This window comes from Hypanus sabinus, chromosome 27 (assembly GCF_030144855.1).
Source record: "Hypanus sabinus isolate sHypSab1 chromosome 27, sHypSab1.hap1, whole genome shotgun sequence".
Lineage (NCBI taxonomy): Eukaryota > Metazoa > Chordata > Chondrichthyes > Myliobatiformes > Dasyatidae > Hypanus > Hypanus sabinus.
The window spans coordinates 22345965-22363779 of NC_082732.1; the positions used below are offsets into that span (position 1 = coordinate 22345965).

The window sequence follows — 17815 nt, forward strand, 5'->3', positions numbered from 1 at the left end:
ATCCTGACAGGCATGCTCCACTCCTACAAAGTAACGTTAGGGCCTTGGGAACTGCAACTCAACTGTGTATGAAGGCAGGGAGGCTCCTTTCATTAGGGGGTCACTGTAAAATGGGGGCTGGATCCTAGCTGATTACCTCTCTCTACACACTGGAGCAAGGGAACCGCTGCCACAAGGCATGGTTACGGCAGAGGCCAAAGAACTGATTCAGGGATATCATATACATTAGATCTGCTGCCTCATGGATACAGCAAACAGATTCAATCCTGACTCCGCCACTTCCCTGGGGAAAACACTCCCGTCATAATTTTAAAAGCCTCTGTTAGGTCACCAGTCAACCTCTTGGCTTCCAGTGACAATAAACCCCTTTGATCCCATCTTGAAGAGGTAGTAATAGGGGAGAAAGTAATGGCAGACAAACTCAATGAGTATTGAGTTCTTCATGAGCAGTCTGCCAGAAATTCAAGAATGTTAGGGAGCAAAAGTGAGTGTAGTTGCTATTGAACCACTGCTAACTGGCCTATAATTTTCCTCCTTCCTTTCTGAAAGAGTGGAATGACAGTTACAACATTCTCGTCTACCGGAACCATTCAAGAATCTAATGATTCTTGAAAGATCATTACTAATGCCTCCACCATCCATCTTTGAGGAAATAACAGAGAGGATAGACAAAGGAGGATCAGGGGATATTCTTTCCTTGGATTTTCAAAGGGCCTTTGACACGGTGCCACATAGGACACTGCTTAACAAGATTGGAGCCAATGGTAAAACAGGAAAGATACCAGCATGGATAGAAGACTGGCAGAAGACAAAGAGTGGGGATATAAAGGGGGCCTTTTCTGGTTGGCTACTTGTAACGAGTGGTGTTCTGCAGGGGTCAATATTGGCACTGCTTCTTTTCACATTGTATGTCAATGATTTGGATGACAGAATTGATGGCTTTATGGCCAAGTTTGTGAATGATATGAAGGTAGATGGAGAGGCAAGTGGTGCTGAGGAAGCAAAGAGTTCGCAGAAGGATTTAGACAGATTAGGAGAATGGGAAAAGAAGTGGCAGATGGAATATAGTGTAGGGAAGTGTATGTTCATGCACTTTGCTAGAAGGAATAAAGGTGTAGTAGACTAAATGGGGAGAAAAGTGAGAAATCAGGTGTGCAAAGGGACTTGCAAGTTCTTGTGCAAGATTCCCTGAAGGTTACCTTGCAGATTAAGTCAGTGGTAAGTAAGGAAAATGTATTCATTTGGAGAGGACTAGAATGTAAAAGCAAAGATGCAGTGCTGAGGCTTCACAAGGCATTGGTCAGACCACATTTGGATTACTGAGAGGGATTATGGGCCCCTTATCTAAGAAAGGATGTGCTGACACTGGAGAGGGTCCAGAAGAGGTTCATGAGAATGATCCCAGGAATGAAAGGGTTAAGTATAAGGAGCGTTTGATGACTTGGGTCTGTACTCTCTGGAGGTTAGAAGAATAAAGGCAGATCTCATTGAACCTATCGAATATTTAAAGGCCTGATTAGAGTGGACGTGGAGAGCCTAGGACCAGAGGGCACAGCCTCAGTAGGACGTTGCTTTAAAACAGAGACAAAGAGGAATTTATTTAGCCAGATGGAGGTGAATCCGTGGAATTCATTGCCACAGACAAGGAGGCCAAGTCATTAGCTATATTTAAAGCGGAGCTTGATAGGTTCTTGATTACTAAGGGTGTCAAAGGTTATGGAGAGAACGCAGGAGAATGGGGTTGAGAGGGACCATGACAAATGGCCTAATTCTGCTCCTTAGTCTTATGGTATCATCCAATGTCTGCGGACTTGTCTGTGTGGGGTTTGCCCATCTCTCCTGTGACTGCTTGTGTCCTCTCCATGTGCTCCAATTTCCACCTACATCCCAAAGTCCTGCAGCTTAGTAGAGTAGGTTAGTAGGTTACTGGTGAATGGTAGAATCTGAAGGGAGGGGAGGGGATGGGAAAGTGTTGTAGAAAGCAGCTTGGCCATGGAGAGTTCCAAAATGACCCCCCCATGGTGTTTGGTTTTGGGGGAAGGATAGAAACGGTAGTGGTTGGCCCTGTAACACAATACAGTGGTTTGGAATGCATTGTCTGGTATCACAATTCATCGCTTGATTACTTCCAGTAAGGCAGCTCTAAACCTGGGGCCAATCTAGGACGTGTACAGACGTGTTAGTGAGCCACTCGATTGGAAAGGCATGCCCAGGCAAGCCCTTGCCCCTGGGTTGGTGCCACCAACATTTTCCTTCTTTCTGGTGCTTTAGCGCATTCCTGATGGGAGATAAATCCATGGCAGCAAACTGTGCTAAACTTCCAGTCCTAGTACTAAATCTGGGGCCACCCCCTGGGTAGCAGGCATTCATTCCTCTCAGACGTAACTGGAGCAACATTAAAATAGAGCAATTGGAGAGCAGATTCAGACAGCTGCGTCAGAGATTGGAACCTCATTAAAGTCTAGGGGAAGGAGTAATTGCCTCCTGCAACATCAGGACATCCTAAAGCACTTTCCAACTAATGAGACGTGCATTGAAAAGACAAATATGAGGAAATCTGCAGACGCTGGAAATCCAGGCAACACACACAGAATGCTGGGGGAGCTCTGTAGGCCAGGCAGCATCTATAGAAAAGAGTAAACAGCCGATGTTTTTGGGCCGAGACCCTTCTTCAGGATTGGAAAAGGGGGGAGAAGTCAGAGTGATAAGATGGGAGGGGCAGGAAGTACAAGGCAGTAGGTGATAAGCGAAACTGGGAGAGTGGGAGGGGTAGCCTCCAACTTGATGGTATGAATGTCGATTTCTCGAAGTTCTGGTAATTGCACCCCCCCACCCCCCTTCACCATCCCTGTTTCCTGTTTCTCTCACCTTATCTCTTTACCGGCCCATTCCCTCCCACCCCTGGTGCTTCTCCCCCTTTCCCTTTCCTCCATGCTCTTCTCTCCTCTCTTATCGGATTCCCGCTTCTCCGGCCCTTCATCTCTTTCACAAATCAACTTCCCAGCCCTTTACTTCATCCCTTCCCCGAAGTAGGGTCTCAGTCCGCAATGTCGACATTGTTCACTCTTTTCCACAGGTGCTGCCTGACCTGCTGAGCTCCTCCAGCATGAGGTGTGGGTTACATTGAAATGAACTCACCATTGCAGTGCAGCAAAATACTCCAATCATTTTATCCATAGCAAGGTTCACAAACCATCTGTCTTCTAAGATCTTCCGACATCTCCTGCACACTCACCATCAGCACAGACACACTGCGGGGCTGTGAGCTTAGCTCCCTGCTCGACTCACTTTACGCTTATGATAGCGTAGCTAAGTACAGCTCCAACACCGTATTCAAGTTTGCCGAATCAAAGGTGGTGATGAATCCACATAGAGGGGGGAGACTGATAATCTGGCTGAGTGGTGCCACAACAAGGATCTCTCACTCAACGTTAGCAGAACCAAAGAGCTGATTATCGACTCCAGGAAGAGAAGCTGGAGGTCTCATTAGAGGGAACAGAGATAGAGTAGGTCAGTAGCTTTAAATTCTTTGGCATTAACATATCTGAGGATCTGTCCTGGAAACAGCAAATAAATCCTCAAAGCTCTAAGTAAATTTATTATCAAAGTACATATATGTCACCATAGGCAACCCTGAGATTCCTTTTCTTGCGGGCATACACAGTAAATACAAGAAACGCAATAGAATCAATGAAAGGCTACGTCCAACCGGGCAGACAACAACCAGAGTACAAACAAAATTAAAAACCGTGCAAATGCAAGAGAGAGGAAAATAAAAAGAAATAATAATAAATAAATAAGCAATAAATGTTGAGAACATGAAAAGTCAATGACAGTGGGTCCCCAGGTTACGGGAACTGTTCAGTGATGGGGCAAGTGGAGTTAACCCCTCTAGTTCAAGAACCTGATGATTGAGGGGTGGTAACTGTTCCTGAACCTGGTGGTGTGAGTCCTGAGGCTCCTGTACCTTCTTCTTGATGGCAGCAGTGAGAAGAGAGCGTGACTTGGGTGGTGGGGGTCCCTGATGATGGATGTTGCATTCCTATGACAGTGCTCTGTTTATATGTGCTCAACGAAGGGGAGGGCTTTATCTGTGATGAATTGGGCCGTATCCACTACTTTTTGGAGGCTTTTCCGTACAAAGGCATTGGTGTTTCCACACCAGACTGTGATACAACCAGTCAATATACTCTCCACCACACATCTACAGAAGCTTGTCGAAGTTTTAGATGACATGCTGAATATTTGCAAATTTCTAAGACAGTAGAGGCGTTGCCGTGCTTTCTTCGCAATTGCACTTATGTGCTAGACCCACAACAGATCCTGTGAAATGATAACACTGAGGAATTTAACGTTGCTGACCCTCACCGCCTCAGTTCCTCGATGAGGACTGCCTCGTGCGTGTCCGGTCCCTGACTCCTGAAGCCAAGCCGATAATCAAGGAGATGATTATTGAGTGAGAAGTTGTTGTCACACCACGCGGTCATGACATTCAAATGACAATCAAACATCATCACAAAGAAGGCACAAAGGCACCTCCACTTTCTCAGGAGTTTGCATAGAGTTGGCAGGTCATCAAAAACTGACACATTTCCATAGATGCAGAGCAACCTAACTGGTTGCATCATGGCCTGGTATGTAAACACCAAAGCCCATCAATGGAACAGTCTACAGAAAGTGATGGATACAGCCCAGTCCATTGTAACAAATTCAATATTTCAGTCATATTTGAGTAATTGTAAATATATAGTTTGAGTCAGCATTTTTTGTTGCTTACATTATTCCGGTTAAAGATGCCGCTACTGATGATCAGTGACAACCTGCTGGTGGTTCCCAAAGCAAGAAATACAACTAAGTACTTCATTATTAACACTTTTTCTATAAATAATTACGGTGAATGATTGAGGGGAGTGAAGGTGTCTAATCGAGGGTCGAGGCATGTTTGGGGAGGGGTGGTTAGAGTGAGGCAGAGGCATATTCAAGATGGAGTCGGGGCTTGTGAACTGGAGATAAGTCAGAGTGGAGGAAATTTGGGGCCTGCCCGCTGAAATCGAGAGCAACGCTTGATCATCTAAGCGCCAGGCCAATTTGGAAAGATCGGGTACAGGCCAAGAGTGTATCGACGTGGCAGAGCCTGGGTCTTAAGAGCGAGGAACGACCCAATGTTTGGACAAGTTAAACGCTGGGTCAGGTGGATTGAAAAGGCCAGGTCTTGGTACCAGAGGCGAGTGTCACTGGTTCTGTTCACTGCTCTATGCCATTTGCTCTGCTCTGCACTAAACTGAGGCTGAGGCTGCAGGCCTGCTCCAGGCTCCATATGTTTTGCTCCATTGTGTGATGATAAATTGAGGCTGAGGCTGTGGGCCTGCTCCGGGCTCCATGATGTTTTGCTCCACTGTGTGACAATAAATTGAGGCTGAGGCTGTGGGCCTGCTCTGGGCTTCGTATCTATGGACTCCCTTTTGTTAATGATGCTGTTTGCTTGTTTTTATTGATTGCGTGATTTATTTTTCTCTCTCTCTGTGCACGCTGGGGGTTTGTTGGACTTTTTTTTTAATATGTTATTTTGGCTTTGAGGACACCTGCAAGGAGGCAAATCTCAAGGTTGTATAATGTATACATACCTTTGATAATAAATGTACTTTTAACTTTGAATTGATTATGGTTTATATGTAAGAAGTGTGTTAATTGCATGCGCCATGACGCCACATCATATGCGAGTGTCTCGATAAAGAAAAACTAAATAGACAAGTTTTTCCAGCTCCTGTGTCTTTTTTCTTTCAATAGTTTTGGAGTTATAAATATCCAGAAGGGAAGATAAATGTTCAAGTTGAAAAGAAAACTCAGCACGTTTCTTCAGATGCAGAGAAGGACAGTCCAGGTTTAAACAGAGGCAGTAAGTGGATAAAATTAACAAGCCATATTGGATTATAAAAATATTATGGAGTATAAAACTTGTATCATTTGCTGTATAACCAAAACTATGTAGTCAGTTTGCTATGCATGTACTCTATCTTAGGAATGTAGAAGACAATGGTGTGTTAATGAGAGGTAGCTAAAGAGCTAAAAAAATGTAGATTAGAACATTGCTCAGTTCTGAGTTTATTATTTGCTATGCATGTACCCAATTTGGTAGGAGACAGAAGTCTTAAAAATGTAGAAGACAATGGTATGTTAATGAGAGGTAGCTAAGAGATGTAGATTAGAACATGATTAAGCCAATTGATAAGAACAATAGGGACATGATGTACGTGTAGTATGTGTAATACGCAACTATAGATCGATTACATATGCTAATGCAACTGGACCAGGAAATTGCTATAAAAAATGCCGCGTCCGAGGTGGACAATCAGCGACTAGCTCAATGACTGTCTCAGCTTTGATTTGCAAATTAAAGTTTAACCCTTCTTGAAGAATCTTCTGCGTCTCTTGGTCATTTGCGAAGCACGAAAAACCACAACAGCCACAAGTATGGCTATGGGTTCATAAACAGTGAGCAGAGTAATAATAATAATAACTAATAAAAAAAATCAGAAATGGCTGGGTACATCAGAAGGATAGACAAGTTTGATTGCATAACGGATGACTGGATGATGCATACTGAATGAATTGAGCAGTATTTTAAAGCAAATGGAATAGCCAATAAGAAATGTGTACCAGTGTTGTTAAGATGGAAAAGCATACAATTTGCTTTAAAGTTTAACTGCTCCAACCAAACCAGCTGAAATGAGCTTTGCTGATAACATTTAGAACCAAAACCATTGTTGATTGCGGAACGCTTTAGGTTTCACAAGCAGAATCAAAGGGAAGTCCATTTCAGCTTATGTGGCTGAATTGAAGAAATTCACAGAGATAGACTTAATGATGCACTGAGAGATCATTTAGTTTGTGAAACCTTACAAGAAAGCATTCAAAAATGGTTCCTCATTGAAGCACAAAGAAATAGTGAAATAGTGAAATCACTATATCAACAGAAACAGCAGCTAGAGACATAATTGAGTTGCAGGCAGGAATGAAAGTCAGTGTGAACAAAAATGCAACATCTAAACAGAAGCCAGTCTGGCCAAACAAACTGTGTTACCATTGTGGCAGGGGCTCATATACAACAGACAATGCAGGTTTAAAGGCGAAACTTGCAGAAAATGCAGCAAAGTGGGACACACTTAAAGAGCATGGTGGGCAGGCAAAAATAAATGGACTACACAGGGAAGAGAAAAAGATTAAAAAGCTGCAGTTTCATAAACAGCACTAATCTGCATGCTGTGATGAAAATTCTGATTTGGAGGAGAGTGACACAGGACTATGTAGCCTTGAGATTTACAATGTGAAAACTAACAGAAGACAAACAATAGGGCTTACAGCAGTGGATGGCAAATTAATCAAAATGGAATTGGACACTGGCTCGGCTCTATCAGTCATTCCACAAAGTGAGTTTGAATGGCACTTTAAAGATACTGAACTGATGCTGGCAGAGGCCCAATTAAGAACTTATACTGGAGAAAAGGTAACTCCTGTGGGAATGATATTCGTAACAGTGAAATACAACAACCATCAAGCCACACTGGTATCTGGTATGTGGTAAAGGCAAGAGGGCCAACATTATGGGGCCATGAGTGGCCAAGACAATTACAACTTGATTGGAAATCCATCCCCCATTTACTTGCCACAACTTCTGTAACAGAGTCAACTGAAAGGTACTGGATGATACCACAGCATAGTTCAAGGATGGCATTGGAAAACTCAGGCATTATAAAGGTAAAATAGTGTTAAATAAAAATGCCACAGCCAAGTTTTACAAAACCTGCCCGGTTCCTTATACCATCCTTGATAAAAATGCCAATGGGACAATTTTAAATTGACTATGCTGCGGATGTCTGTATAGTGTACTGTGTATATCAGGTGACTTGAGTTGAGATGCATTCTATTTTGAGTCGGAGTTTATTGCTAAGCAGGGATAAGTGTAGTGTGTTTAATAGTACTTAAGTAACATTGTAAATATACTATTCGATTAAGAGTTCTTTGTTGTTTACATAATTCATTATGGGTTATATGTAAGAAAGAAAAATATGAGGGGAGATCGTTAAGTTTGTGGCCTAAGGTAGGAGTCAATTTTAGAAAACCTAGCACACACACTTAGTCCAGCGGTTGTGGAGCATATGGATCTTGGGCCTCCAGAAAGTGTCCACAGCAGGGGTGATTGATAAGCTTATGGCCTTGGGTAGAAGGAGATGAATTAACTTCAAACTCTCTGCATAATCACTTAAAGAGTTGAACTACACATGCATGTAATAAGAGCTGTATAACTCATCTCCTTCTACCTTGGGCCATGAACATCGATCACCCATCTGTGGACACTTTCTGGAGGTCCAAGATCTGTATGCTCCACGACCGCTGGCCTAACTGTGTAAATGTCGGAGGGGACTATGTTGAAAAATAAATATGCTAGGTTTTCTAAAATTGACTCCTTCTACCTTAGGCTACAAACTTATACTTTCCTGCTTAGTTTCTCTTTAGTGAGGAGCTTTTTCCTGGCTCTTGTGTTTTTATTTTCTTTTGATTAGTTAGTGGAGTTAGAAACTCCAGTGTTATGTTTTGTAGGGGCTTTCCATCACCTGCAAGCCCTCCACATGGTTGAGTGCACTTACATGAACTGCTGCCATAAGAAAGCAGCATCCATCATTGAAGTCCCCACCATCAAGGCCGTGCCCTCTTCTCGCTACTAGCATCGGGCAGGAGGTAACAGAGGTCCCACACCAACGGGTCAGGAACAGTTACCACCCTACAAGCATTGTGGTCCTGAACTGACGTAGATAATTGCAATCGCAACTACTCTGAACTGATTGTACAACCTGCCGACTCAATTTCAAGGACGTTTTACAACTCAGGTTCTCAGTATATATTATTTTGTTTGCACTTTGCTTTCTTCTGCACATTGGTCATTTGCCAGTTTTTGTCTGTTTATGTGTAGTTTTTCATGGAATTCTATTGCATTTCTTTATTTTCCCTGTGAATGCCTGCAAGAAAATGAACCTCGTGGTTGTATACGGTAACATTTGATAATAAGTTTACTTTGAACTTTAAAAGTAAGTTCTTGTGGTGGAGGGTAGTAGTTCTGTGATATGTGGCAGCCAAGAGACTACTGTGGGAGTCTGCCTTTGGAGTGAGGCTGAGGGTAGGGCAATTGGCTGGTGGTTTAGGTCATCGTGCACTCCTGGCACCATGGCCTCTAGCCATACAAGTGCACCCGGTGAACAGACTGATCGCACCCTAAATGCCCTTTCTCCATTTTGAGTGCTTGTGGGCCAGGGATTCCCACAAGTCAGGAAGCACGCTGCATGTGTTCAAGGTGGCTCTGAAAACCTCCTTGAAACACTTCCTCCGATTTCCTGGTAATCTCATGCTGTGGGTTAGAGCAGCTCTTTGGCAGTCTGGTATTGGGCACAAAAGTACATGATGCACCTGTCAAGGTCATTAGAGCCTTGTAATTCTGGGCTGGAGTCAGAATCAGGTTTAATATCTCTCTCAAATGTCATGAAATTTGGTGTTTTGTGGCAGCAGTGTATACAATTCATAATATTTTTAAGCTATAAGTTACAAGAAGACATATATATATATATAAAATTAAATATGTTGTGCAAAAACAGAGCAAAAAGTTAGGTAGAGTCCATGGGTTCATTGTCCATTCCATCACTTTATATTGTCCAAAATGCTGCCTTATGTTGCCAGCACCATCCTGGGTACATCAGAATGGGGAAGAACTGTGACCTACGAGCCTGGTTATGGAATGACTGTTGGTGCCAGACGGGATGATTTGAGTCTCTCAGAAACCGCTGATCTCCTCGGATTTTCGTACGCAACATTCTCTAGAGTTTAGAGAGAAAGGTGCGAGAAACAAATAAAAAACATCCAGTGAGCGGCTGTTTGGTGGAGGAAAATGCCTTGATACTGAGAGAGGTCAGAAGAGAATGGGTGAACTAATTCAAGCTGACAGGCAACAGTAACTCAAGTAATCATGTTTTACAATAGAGGTGCGCAGAAGAACATCTCTGATGCACAATGTGTCAAACATTGACAGCAAAGATACATACATCAGGTTGCTCTTTATTGACTACAGCTTACCAGCAAAACTAATCAATAAGCTTTCAAGACCTTGGCCTCAATACTTCCTTGTGCAATTGGATCCTCGATTTTTTTTACTTGCAGACCCCAGTCAGTTCGGATTGGCAACGACATCTCCTCCACGACCTCCATCGGCACAGGTGTGCAGAGCTCAAGTCCAAGTTGCTTTTATTGTCATTTCGACCATAAACCGCCGGTACAGTACACAGTAAAAACAAAACAACATCCCTCCAGGACCCTGGTGCTACATGAAACAACTCAAAACTACACTAGACTATGTGAGACAGCACAAGGCTACACTAGACTACGTAAAACACCATAAAAACTGCACTAGACTACAGACCTGCACAGGACTACATAAAGTGCACAAAACCGTGCAGGGCAGTACAATAATTATTAAACAAGACGATAGGCACAGTAGAGAACAAATTACAATGTCAGTCTAGACTCTGAGTATTGAGGAGTCTGATGGCTTGGGGGAAGAAACTGTTGCACAGTCTGGTCGTGAGAGCCCGAATGCTTCAGTACCTTTTCCCAGACGGCAGGAGGGAGAAGAGTTTGTGTGAGGGGTGTGTGGGGTCCTTCACAATGCTGTTAGCTTTGCGGGCGAAGCATGTGGTGTAAATGTCTGTAATAGCAATGAGAGAGAACCCGATGATCTTCTCAGCTGACCTCACTATCCGCTGCAGGGTCTTGCGATCCGAGACGGTGCAATTTCTGAACCAGGGAGTGACGCAGCTGCTCAGGATGCTCTCGATACATCCTCAGTAGAATGTGATGAGGACGGGGGGGGTGGGAGATGGGCTTTTCTCAGCCTTCACAGAAAGCAGAGCTCCAATGCCATATCGAAATTTGCTGACAACACCACTGTCGTAGACTGAACCAAAGGTGGTGATAAATCAGCATATAGGAGGGAAACTGAAAATCTGGCTGCGTGGTGCCACAACAACACACACCTTCACTTGGCCCATCATTGAAGTGTTTGCACAACCTATGGTCTCACTTGCCATATTCTCGATATTTGTTGCTTAATTATTCTTTCTTTCCTTTTGCATTTGGAGTTTGTCGTCTTTCGCACACTGGCTTTACGCCCAAGTTGGTGCAGTCTTTCATTGATTCTATTATGGTCATTATTCTGATATGGATTTATTGGGTATGTCTGCAAGAGAATTATTCTCAGGGTTGTATATGGTGACATGTATGTACTTCAATAACAAACTTACGTTGAACTTTAAACCTTGAAGTGGATGGGCCACGCTGGTTTCCATTTCTGTACGTAATAAGGTGGCCACAGAGTGTAGATTTGGGGGGGGGGTGTTCTGTGAGGCAGCCGTGGGTGGGGTTGCTCTAGCGTTTGATGGAGGTGGTCTGTGTCCGTGTCTCTGAAGCACAAGGAAGAGCTACTTGGAAAATCATAAGCTTTGGGCTGCGCTTAATGTCGAGAGGAAGCTCCTTGGGGGGTCCTCAGAAAACTGGTTCTCCTTGCAAATCACCGGTCCCCCGACCTGCCTCTGCTGCGTGCAGTGTTAGTGCCGCACAGAACTGGCCATTACAGAGCAACTCCATTGCAGGATGCAACTGAAGGCTCCGACGCTGCTGGGTTTTACCAAGTCTTAGCCGCTTTGCTTTATCTGCTTGCAGACACGTTGCACTTGTCATCCAGGGTAGCTCAAGGAAAAGACAACTCAGCTCCAATGCGCCATAAGGCTAACGGGGCTCCTATGATGATGTTATGCAGGAAATTCCATACTTTTAACCCAACAACAGCAGCCAAGTCTGAATAATGTTTGGCTCTCAAAGGATTCCAGAGCTGATGGCATCTCGTGGTATTGCTGTGTCATGATTACTGACTAAGTGTCAACTTTACCAAACATTCCTGAGTAGTATTCAGCCTCACCTAATGGTAATCCTATTGAGCTATTTCATTGAGTAGTGATACCCGCTAACATTACTAAACGTTAACGTCACTAAGCATGGTGATAGCAAACATTATGGACATAGAACTCAAATGGACCATCTGCAATAACAACTTGGCAAGCTAGATGGCATTTTTTGATGAATGGCAGACTTGCTGACTACACTTCCATCATCATCATCAGGTGCCGTGCCCAGTTTGACCTTTGACCGCCATGGCCCACACACTCCTGTTTCGGGTCAAGTGGATCAATTCATTGGTATTCATTTCCAGTTCTCTGGCTGCTGTCTCCATCGTCATTTGCCTTTGCCTTCCTCTTGCTTTCTTCCCTTCAATCTTTCCCATAATTACCATGCATTCTAACTCCTCTTTCTAATTCCACACCATCTGCAACAGGTGAATGAGGAGGGTGACCCACTTGCTTGTACGTCAGGTTCCCATAACATCCAAGGAGCCAGGTGGTATTTAACACGAAGGCTGATTAAATTAGAACCCCATCCAAGGACCTAACCTCAACCCCCTCCCACCAAAGCAGTTTTGTGTGTGCAGATCTATAGTTGCAGCCTGCAAAAGTTACAACGCAGCAGTGCATCAAGAATCCTTTGAAAGTACCTTTCTGACCCCTGCCACCCAAGACAAGAGTAGCAGGTCTTGGGAACATCATCATTCCTATTTTTCTCTCCAAGGCTCACAACGTCCTGACTTTGCCATAAACGGCCATCGCTATGCTGTCGCTGGGACAACCCAAACAGCAGTGCTGTGGGTAGAACAACACTACAATGGTTGCAGTCCCCCAAGACCACCCACCATCACCTTAATGGCACTGTAAACCGGGGCTTTGTACCGTCATGAATCAAACAGTCAAATGGCCTGCCACAAAGACTGGGCTTTTGTGGTATTGAATATTTTGAAATAACATTGCTTAATCAGCAAGAGTTGTCCAAATACGTTTCCCATCCAAAACCATTGTTACGAATGTGCCACAACTTTGAGGGGCCGAAGGGTACAAAGTAGCCCCCTCCTTTGTGAGAGTCGCAAGATCGCTATTAATTCGGATCTGGGACCCAGGAAATAAAAGAGAGACATCCAGAATACACAGGCTTGGAATGTGTCCTGGCCTCAGCAAGGCAGAACCTTTGATAACGGCCATTGTCTCTTGGAGGCGGAATTGTGTATTGAGTACTGTACTATTCATTGAAGCCCTCAGGGAATGACCAGAGTGGGCTGGTTGAGGGATGGCACCATCCCAACCTGATTGACATCTGAGACCCCGTGAGTAAGGATAAAAGAGAGTCTGGGGAACAACCCCTTCAGACGCACCAGGAGAAACGCTAGAAATTCCGTGACAGCGTTTAATAGCGACAGCCGGTGGGGGGGCTCGCGTGCGTCCTTTTCCCTTGCCTGGGAATTGGGGCCTTACCACAGAAGAACGGCTTAGCAAAAGGAGTGGCCACACGTGACCAGCTACACCAACGGAACTCTCGAAGGATCGACATCATAAAAGGAAAAGCTGGCAAGTTTCTAAAATCTCTCTCTTGACTCCAACCAAAGACTGCAGCCTGAATGAACTGAGTGACTTTTATATTTCCATCGGACAATACATTATCCCCTAGACAACGATAGAGCTTATTTCTTATTGATTATTATTATACCCGCACTTTTAGATTTAGTATTGATGACGTATATTATCTGTATGTTTGCATTGATATTATTTTTGTGTATTTTTACTAATAAATACTGTTAAAAATAGTACCATCAGTCTTCAACCGACCTCTCTATCTTTGCTGGTAAGTGACCCAGTTACAGGGTTTGTAACACCATCTACTTTCAGATAGCGCCAAGCGCCCAGGTGCTGCTGGTTCACCTACCCGCTCACTGATGGCGTTGTATTTAATCGCCAGCTCATCCCGCTCAGCTCGGCTCTGAGCTAGTAGGTCCTCAATGCGCGACAGCTCCTGCTGCAGGATGCTGTTCTCTTCTTGAAGAGGCAGCACGGACGACATCTCCAGGGGATAAACTACGAGCAAGGAGAACCAAGACAACAGCAGTTAACAGAATCAAATGATAAGCGCAAGGACTGATTGCACCGGCTGGCTCCATCAGCTCCTGGGGATGGTGATAAGGGAAGAATGTATATTCCATGCAATAATCTATTCTCCACTGCATGATGAATATACCAAGGTGGGGAGAGATTACAGGTTGTGTAACTACGTGCAGCTGCTGTTTATTTGGGGAGGTAAACATCACTTTAGAACAGCTTCACTGTTCCCCTTAGGCTTGGAGTAAAGGTCAGCCCTTGAGTAACTCCCCAAAGTCCCTATTCATTCAACAGGGTAGAGATCACTCCTCAAGGATGAGGTTACAGAGTTACTCTCTGCTTAGCAAGTTAAAGCACTGTCTCTGTCTTAATTATTTGGCAAGTTAGGGCTCACTCCCTAAAGTCTAGGATTTATTTGGCAAGGTTAATGGTCACCTTTCCAAGTTTCTCCCTGGCTTTATGGCTGCAGAAAGAACCTCATTTCTGTTTCGGACGATGCGCCGGGGAGGCGAATGTTTACCCTGATGACTCTTCCTTCTCCTTACCTGATGCCTGCTCCTCCATGAAATTTCTGGTGATGATCTCCCGAATTTTGGCAGAGAGACACGTCAGTGGCGAATCCTCAGCATCTCCCCGGCAGACGAACCCCTTCCCGTTCTCTGCGCTCTGCACCGTCGTCCGTAAGGTCTGTCAAAGACACGGGGGAAGAGGTCAAAGGTGACCCACTGGATTGATTGGTTACCACTAGCTTGGCACTGCCAGCCTTGCTGAGTGCTGCTGCTCTCTCTAACAGAAAGCAGGCGTCTCAAGCTTCTGAAGAACCCTGCAAGAGGCAAGAACATTGACCAACCAAAATCAAACTGCACTCCTGCAATTACATAAATTGTCACAGTCCATCCCTGGTATTTTACCGAACTATAAGGACTCCTGCGTGACAAGGGTTGTGGGCTGCTCAACATCTGGACTGTGGTGTGGGGTGGATGGCGGAGTTCCCAACGCCAGCATTGTCCTGGGAAACCCTGTCGACGGGCACATCCTCTGGAGGGTTCACAGTCGCAGTGGAGCCAGGTGGGCTGGATACCCAGATGGCCACAGCGCTGGAAAGGACCGCCAAGCCTATCCGACTGGTTTCAACGCTCAGGTCACATCCCAACCTACAATAGTTCACCTTCCACCACTTTCCCCACACCTTCATTTACACCTTATAGGGTTAACTCCTGGCCAATCTGTCATCCTTTCTGTGCAACTGACCAGGTCATCTTCAGCGTGAGGGAAAGTTTACAAAAAAACTTTAGATTAAATAAAAAAATATATAAAAAAAGAAATTAAAAAAAAAACTTTAGATTCGAATCTTTAAAATCCTGAACGATTCTTTGCGGACTTTTATAAACTGGCTTCTCTATCCAACGTTACGGGGTTTCGAAGCCACGGGGTGGGGTGGGGGGGGGACCCTGCAGCAAGAAGGCAGAATGGAGGGACCAAGCCGGACAAAATGGAAAAGAAGCCCCTTGTTTTTATTTGCCCCCCCCCACTTAGCTTGGGGCTCCGAATGCTAATTTTTTTTTAAAAAAAGTAACATAATGTGTAAAGTAACACACACACAAAATGCTGGTGGAACGCAATGTGTAAAGTATCTCATTAACCCCTTCTTGCCTGCACCGTGAGTCTCAGAAAGTGATATTAAAGCCAGCTTCGATGAAAGGCTGAGGATACGCGGTAGCGCCGAAGCCCGGGCTCACCGACCTGGATCACCGCTTCCAGTTTGCACCCCTCCTCGGCTGCAGAGTCTCCGCAAGAGTTCATCGGAGGGTCAAGGGTCTGCAGCACCGGACCAAGAACGAGCTGAAGAGGAGGCGGTCAAACTTGCTGGAAAAGCTTGCTCCTGTATCCATAAACCAACTGACTGCAACTAACCGATCTCCCAGGGAGGTTGGAAGAAAGTGAAGACTGATTTTACTTTTGCTCCTTATTTACCCCTCTTTCTTGTGGTAGCTCATAGGAATCTTGAAGCTCATAACGTGCTTGCTTGTCTCTTGTAAATATCCTCCAGTCTATTGTTTTCTCCCTTCACAACAGCCAGACCCGAGATTATTTTAAATCCCCCACCCGCCGCAAACACAGCGTCCATGTGACAGACACGGGGAAGTGCTGGAGGAGACGCCTCCGAGAGTCCGCGGGGTCCTAGTGCCCACTGCTACCGTTTGAGATGCACTCAGTGGCCACTTTGTTAGGAACGGTAGTGGAACCCGGTGCGGTTTTCTGCTGCTGCAGCCCATCCAAAATCAAGGTTTGAGGTGTTGTGCGTTTCGAGATGCTCTTCTGCACATACCACTGTTGAAACGCGCTGTTATTCGGGTTCCGGTCAGCTTGAACCAGTCTGGCCATTCTCCTTTCCCCTCGCTCTCATTAACAAAGCATTTTCGCCCACTGGCTGTTCTCCTCCCACCATTCTCTGTAAACTCTGGAGAGAGCTGTGCGTGTAAGTCCCAGGAGTTTCCGAAATGCTCAACCCACCCTGTCCGGCACCAACAATCACTCAATGGTCAAAGTCACTTAATCACATTTCGTTCCCATTCTGAAGTTTGGCCTGGACAACAACTGAACCTCTTGACCATGTCTGCATGCTTTTATGCATTGAATTTCTGCCACATAATTGGCTGATTTTATATTTGCATTAACCGGCAGGTGTACCTAATAAAGTGGCCACTAAGTGTAGGGTGAATTAAATGTGGCAAATTCCCTCCGGTGTCAACCTGGAACGGCACAAATACACCCAACTCTGAAATGAAAACAGAAATATTCAGCAGAACAGTCCAGAAGGCATGTTTCGGTTCAATAGCGTTTATTTAGAAAATATTCATTGTTTTCATTTCTCCTTCCTCTTAGACAGTCAATCATGGCCAGGGATTAGTGAGGATCGGCCTCTTTGAGGATGTTTTGAGAGCATCTTTGGCATGTTGTCTCTGTCCTCCTGCTAATCTCTTCCCCTTCACTTGTGGATGAACACACTGGACCGAGATGGTCCATCCACACCACTCAGAATAAAATGCCCACGTCAGGAGGTTAATATCAGGCAGGCAACCTATAGACCCTGCCCATCAGGACCAGTTGAGTCCAGTGAGAACTCCAACATGTGGTGCTGACACTGGAAATTGAACAGACTTGTTTTATATTTTACAGTGCCGGTGTCTTGGCTAAATCAGCTTTGGTGCAACCTCTCCAGTGCTGTAGAAGGTGGGGGGGGGGGGGCAGTAGCTTTAAGCTAAGTCTGAGATCTTGAATCTCAAACACTTACTTACGCCATTTGGGCCATTACGTCCATGCCAGCTATTCATAGATTAATGCCATCTGTCCCATTCTCCTTTGTAGATGTACCGTGGAAAGGAATCTGACAAGCTGCAATGCTGCCTGGCATGGGGCGGGAGCTACTGAACAGGACCAAAAGAAGCTGCAGGGGGTTGTAAATTTAGTTGGCTCCATCTTGGACACTAGCCTACAAAGTACCCAGGACATCTTCAAGGAGCGGTGTTTCAGAAAGGCAGCGTCCATTATTAATAACCCCCCCCCCCCCCAGCACCCAGGGCATTCCCTCTTCTCACTGTTACCATCAGGCAGGAGGTACAGAAGCCTGAAGGCACACACTCAGTGTTTCAGGAACAGCTTCTTCCCCTCTGCCAACCGATTCCTAAATGGACGTTGAACCCGTGGACACGACTCACTTTTTAATATATTATTTCTGTTTT

The 17815-nt window shown here is 44.9% G+C and overlaps 1 protein-coding gene across 6 annotated transcripts in view; it reads right to left on the bottom strand.

Moving 5' to 3' along the window:
• Positions 1-17815, bottom strand: part of LOC132382063 (rootletin-like) — a 130666-nt gene that overhangs the window by 98703 nt on the left and 14148 nt on the right. For 4 of the 6 annotated variants that reach the window (XR_009508191.1, XM_059951908.1, XM_059951905.1 and 1 more), the window contains exons 1-3: positions 15816-16179; positions 14618-14759; positions 13903-14051 (exon numbers count right to left, since the gene is read on the bottom strand). Coding sequence is in view for 5 of the 6 variants with exons in the window: in XM_059951908.1 (XP_059807891.1) it covers positions 13903-14051; positions 14618-14759; positions 15816-15875 (351 nt within the window). In the remaining variant the exon portion in view is untranslated. Of the gene's footprint in view, positions 1-13902; positions 14052-14617; positions 14760-15815; positions 16180-17815 lie in introns of those variants that run through there. The other 2 variants (XM_059951907.1, XM_059951906.1) reach the window with 1 other exon arrangement.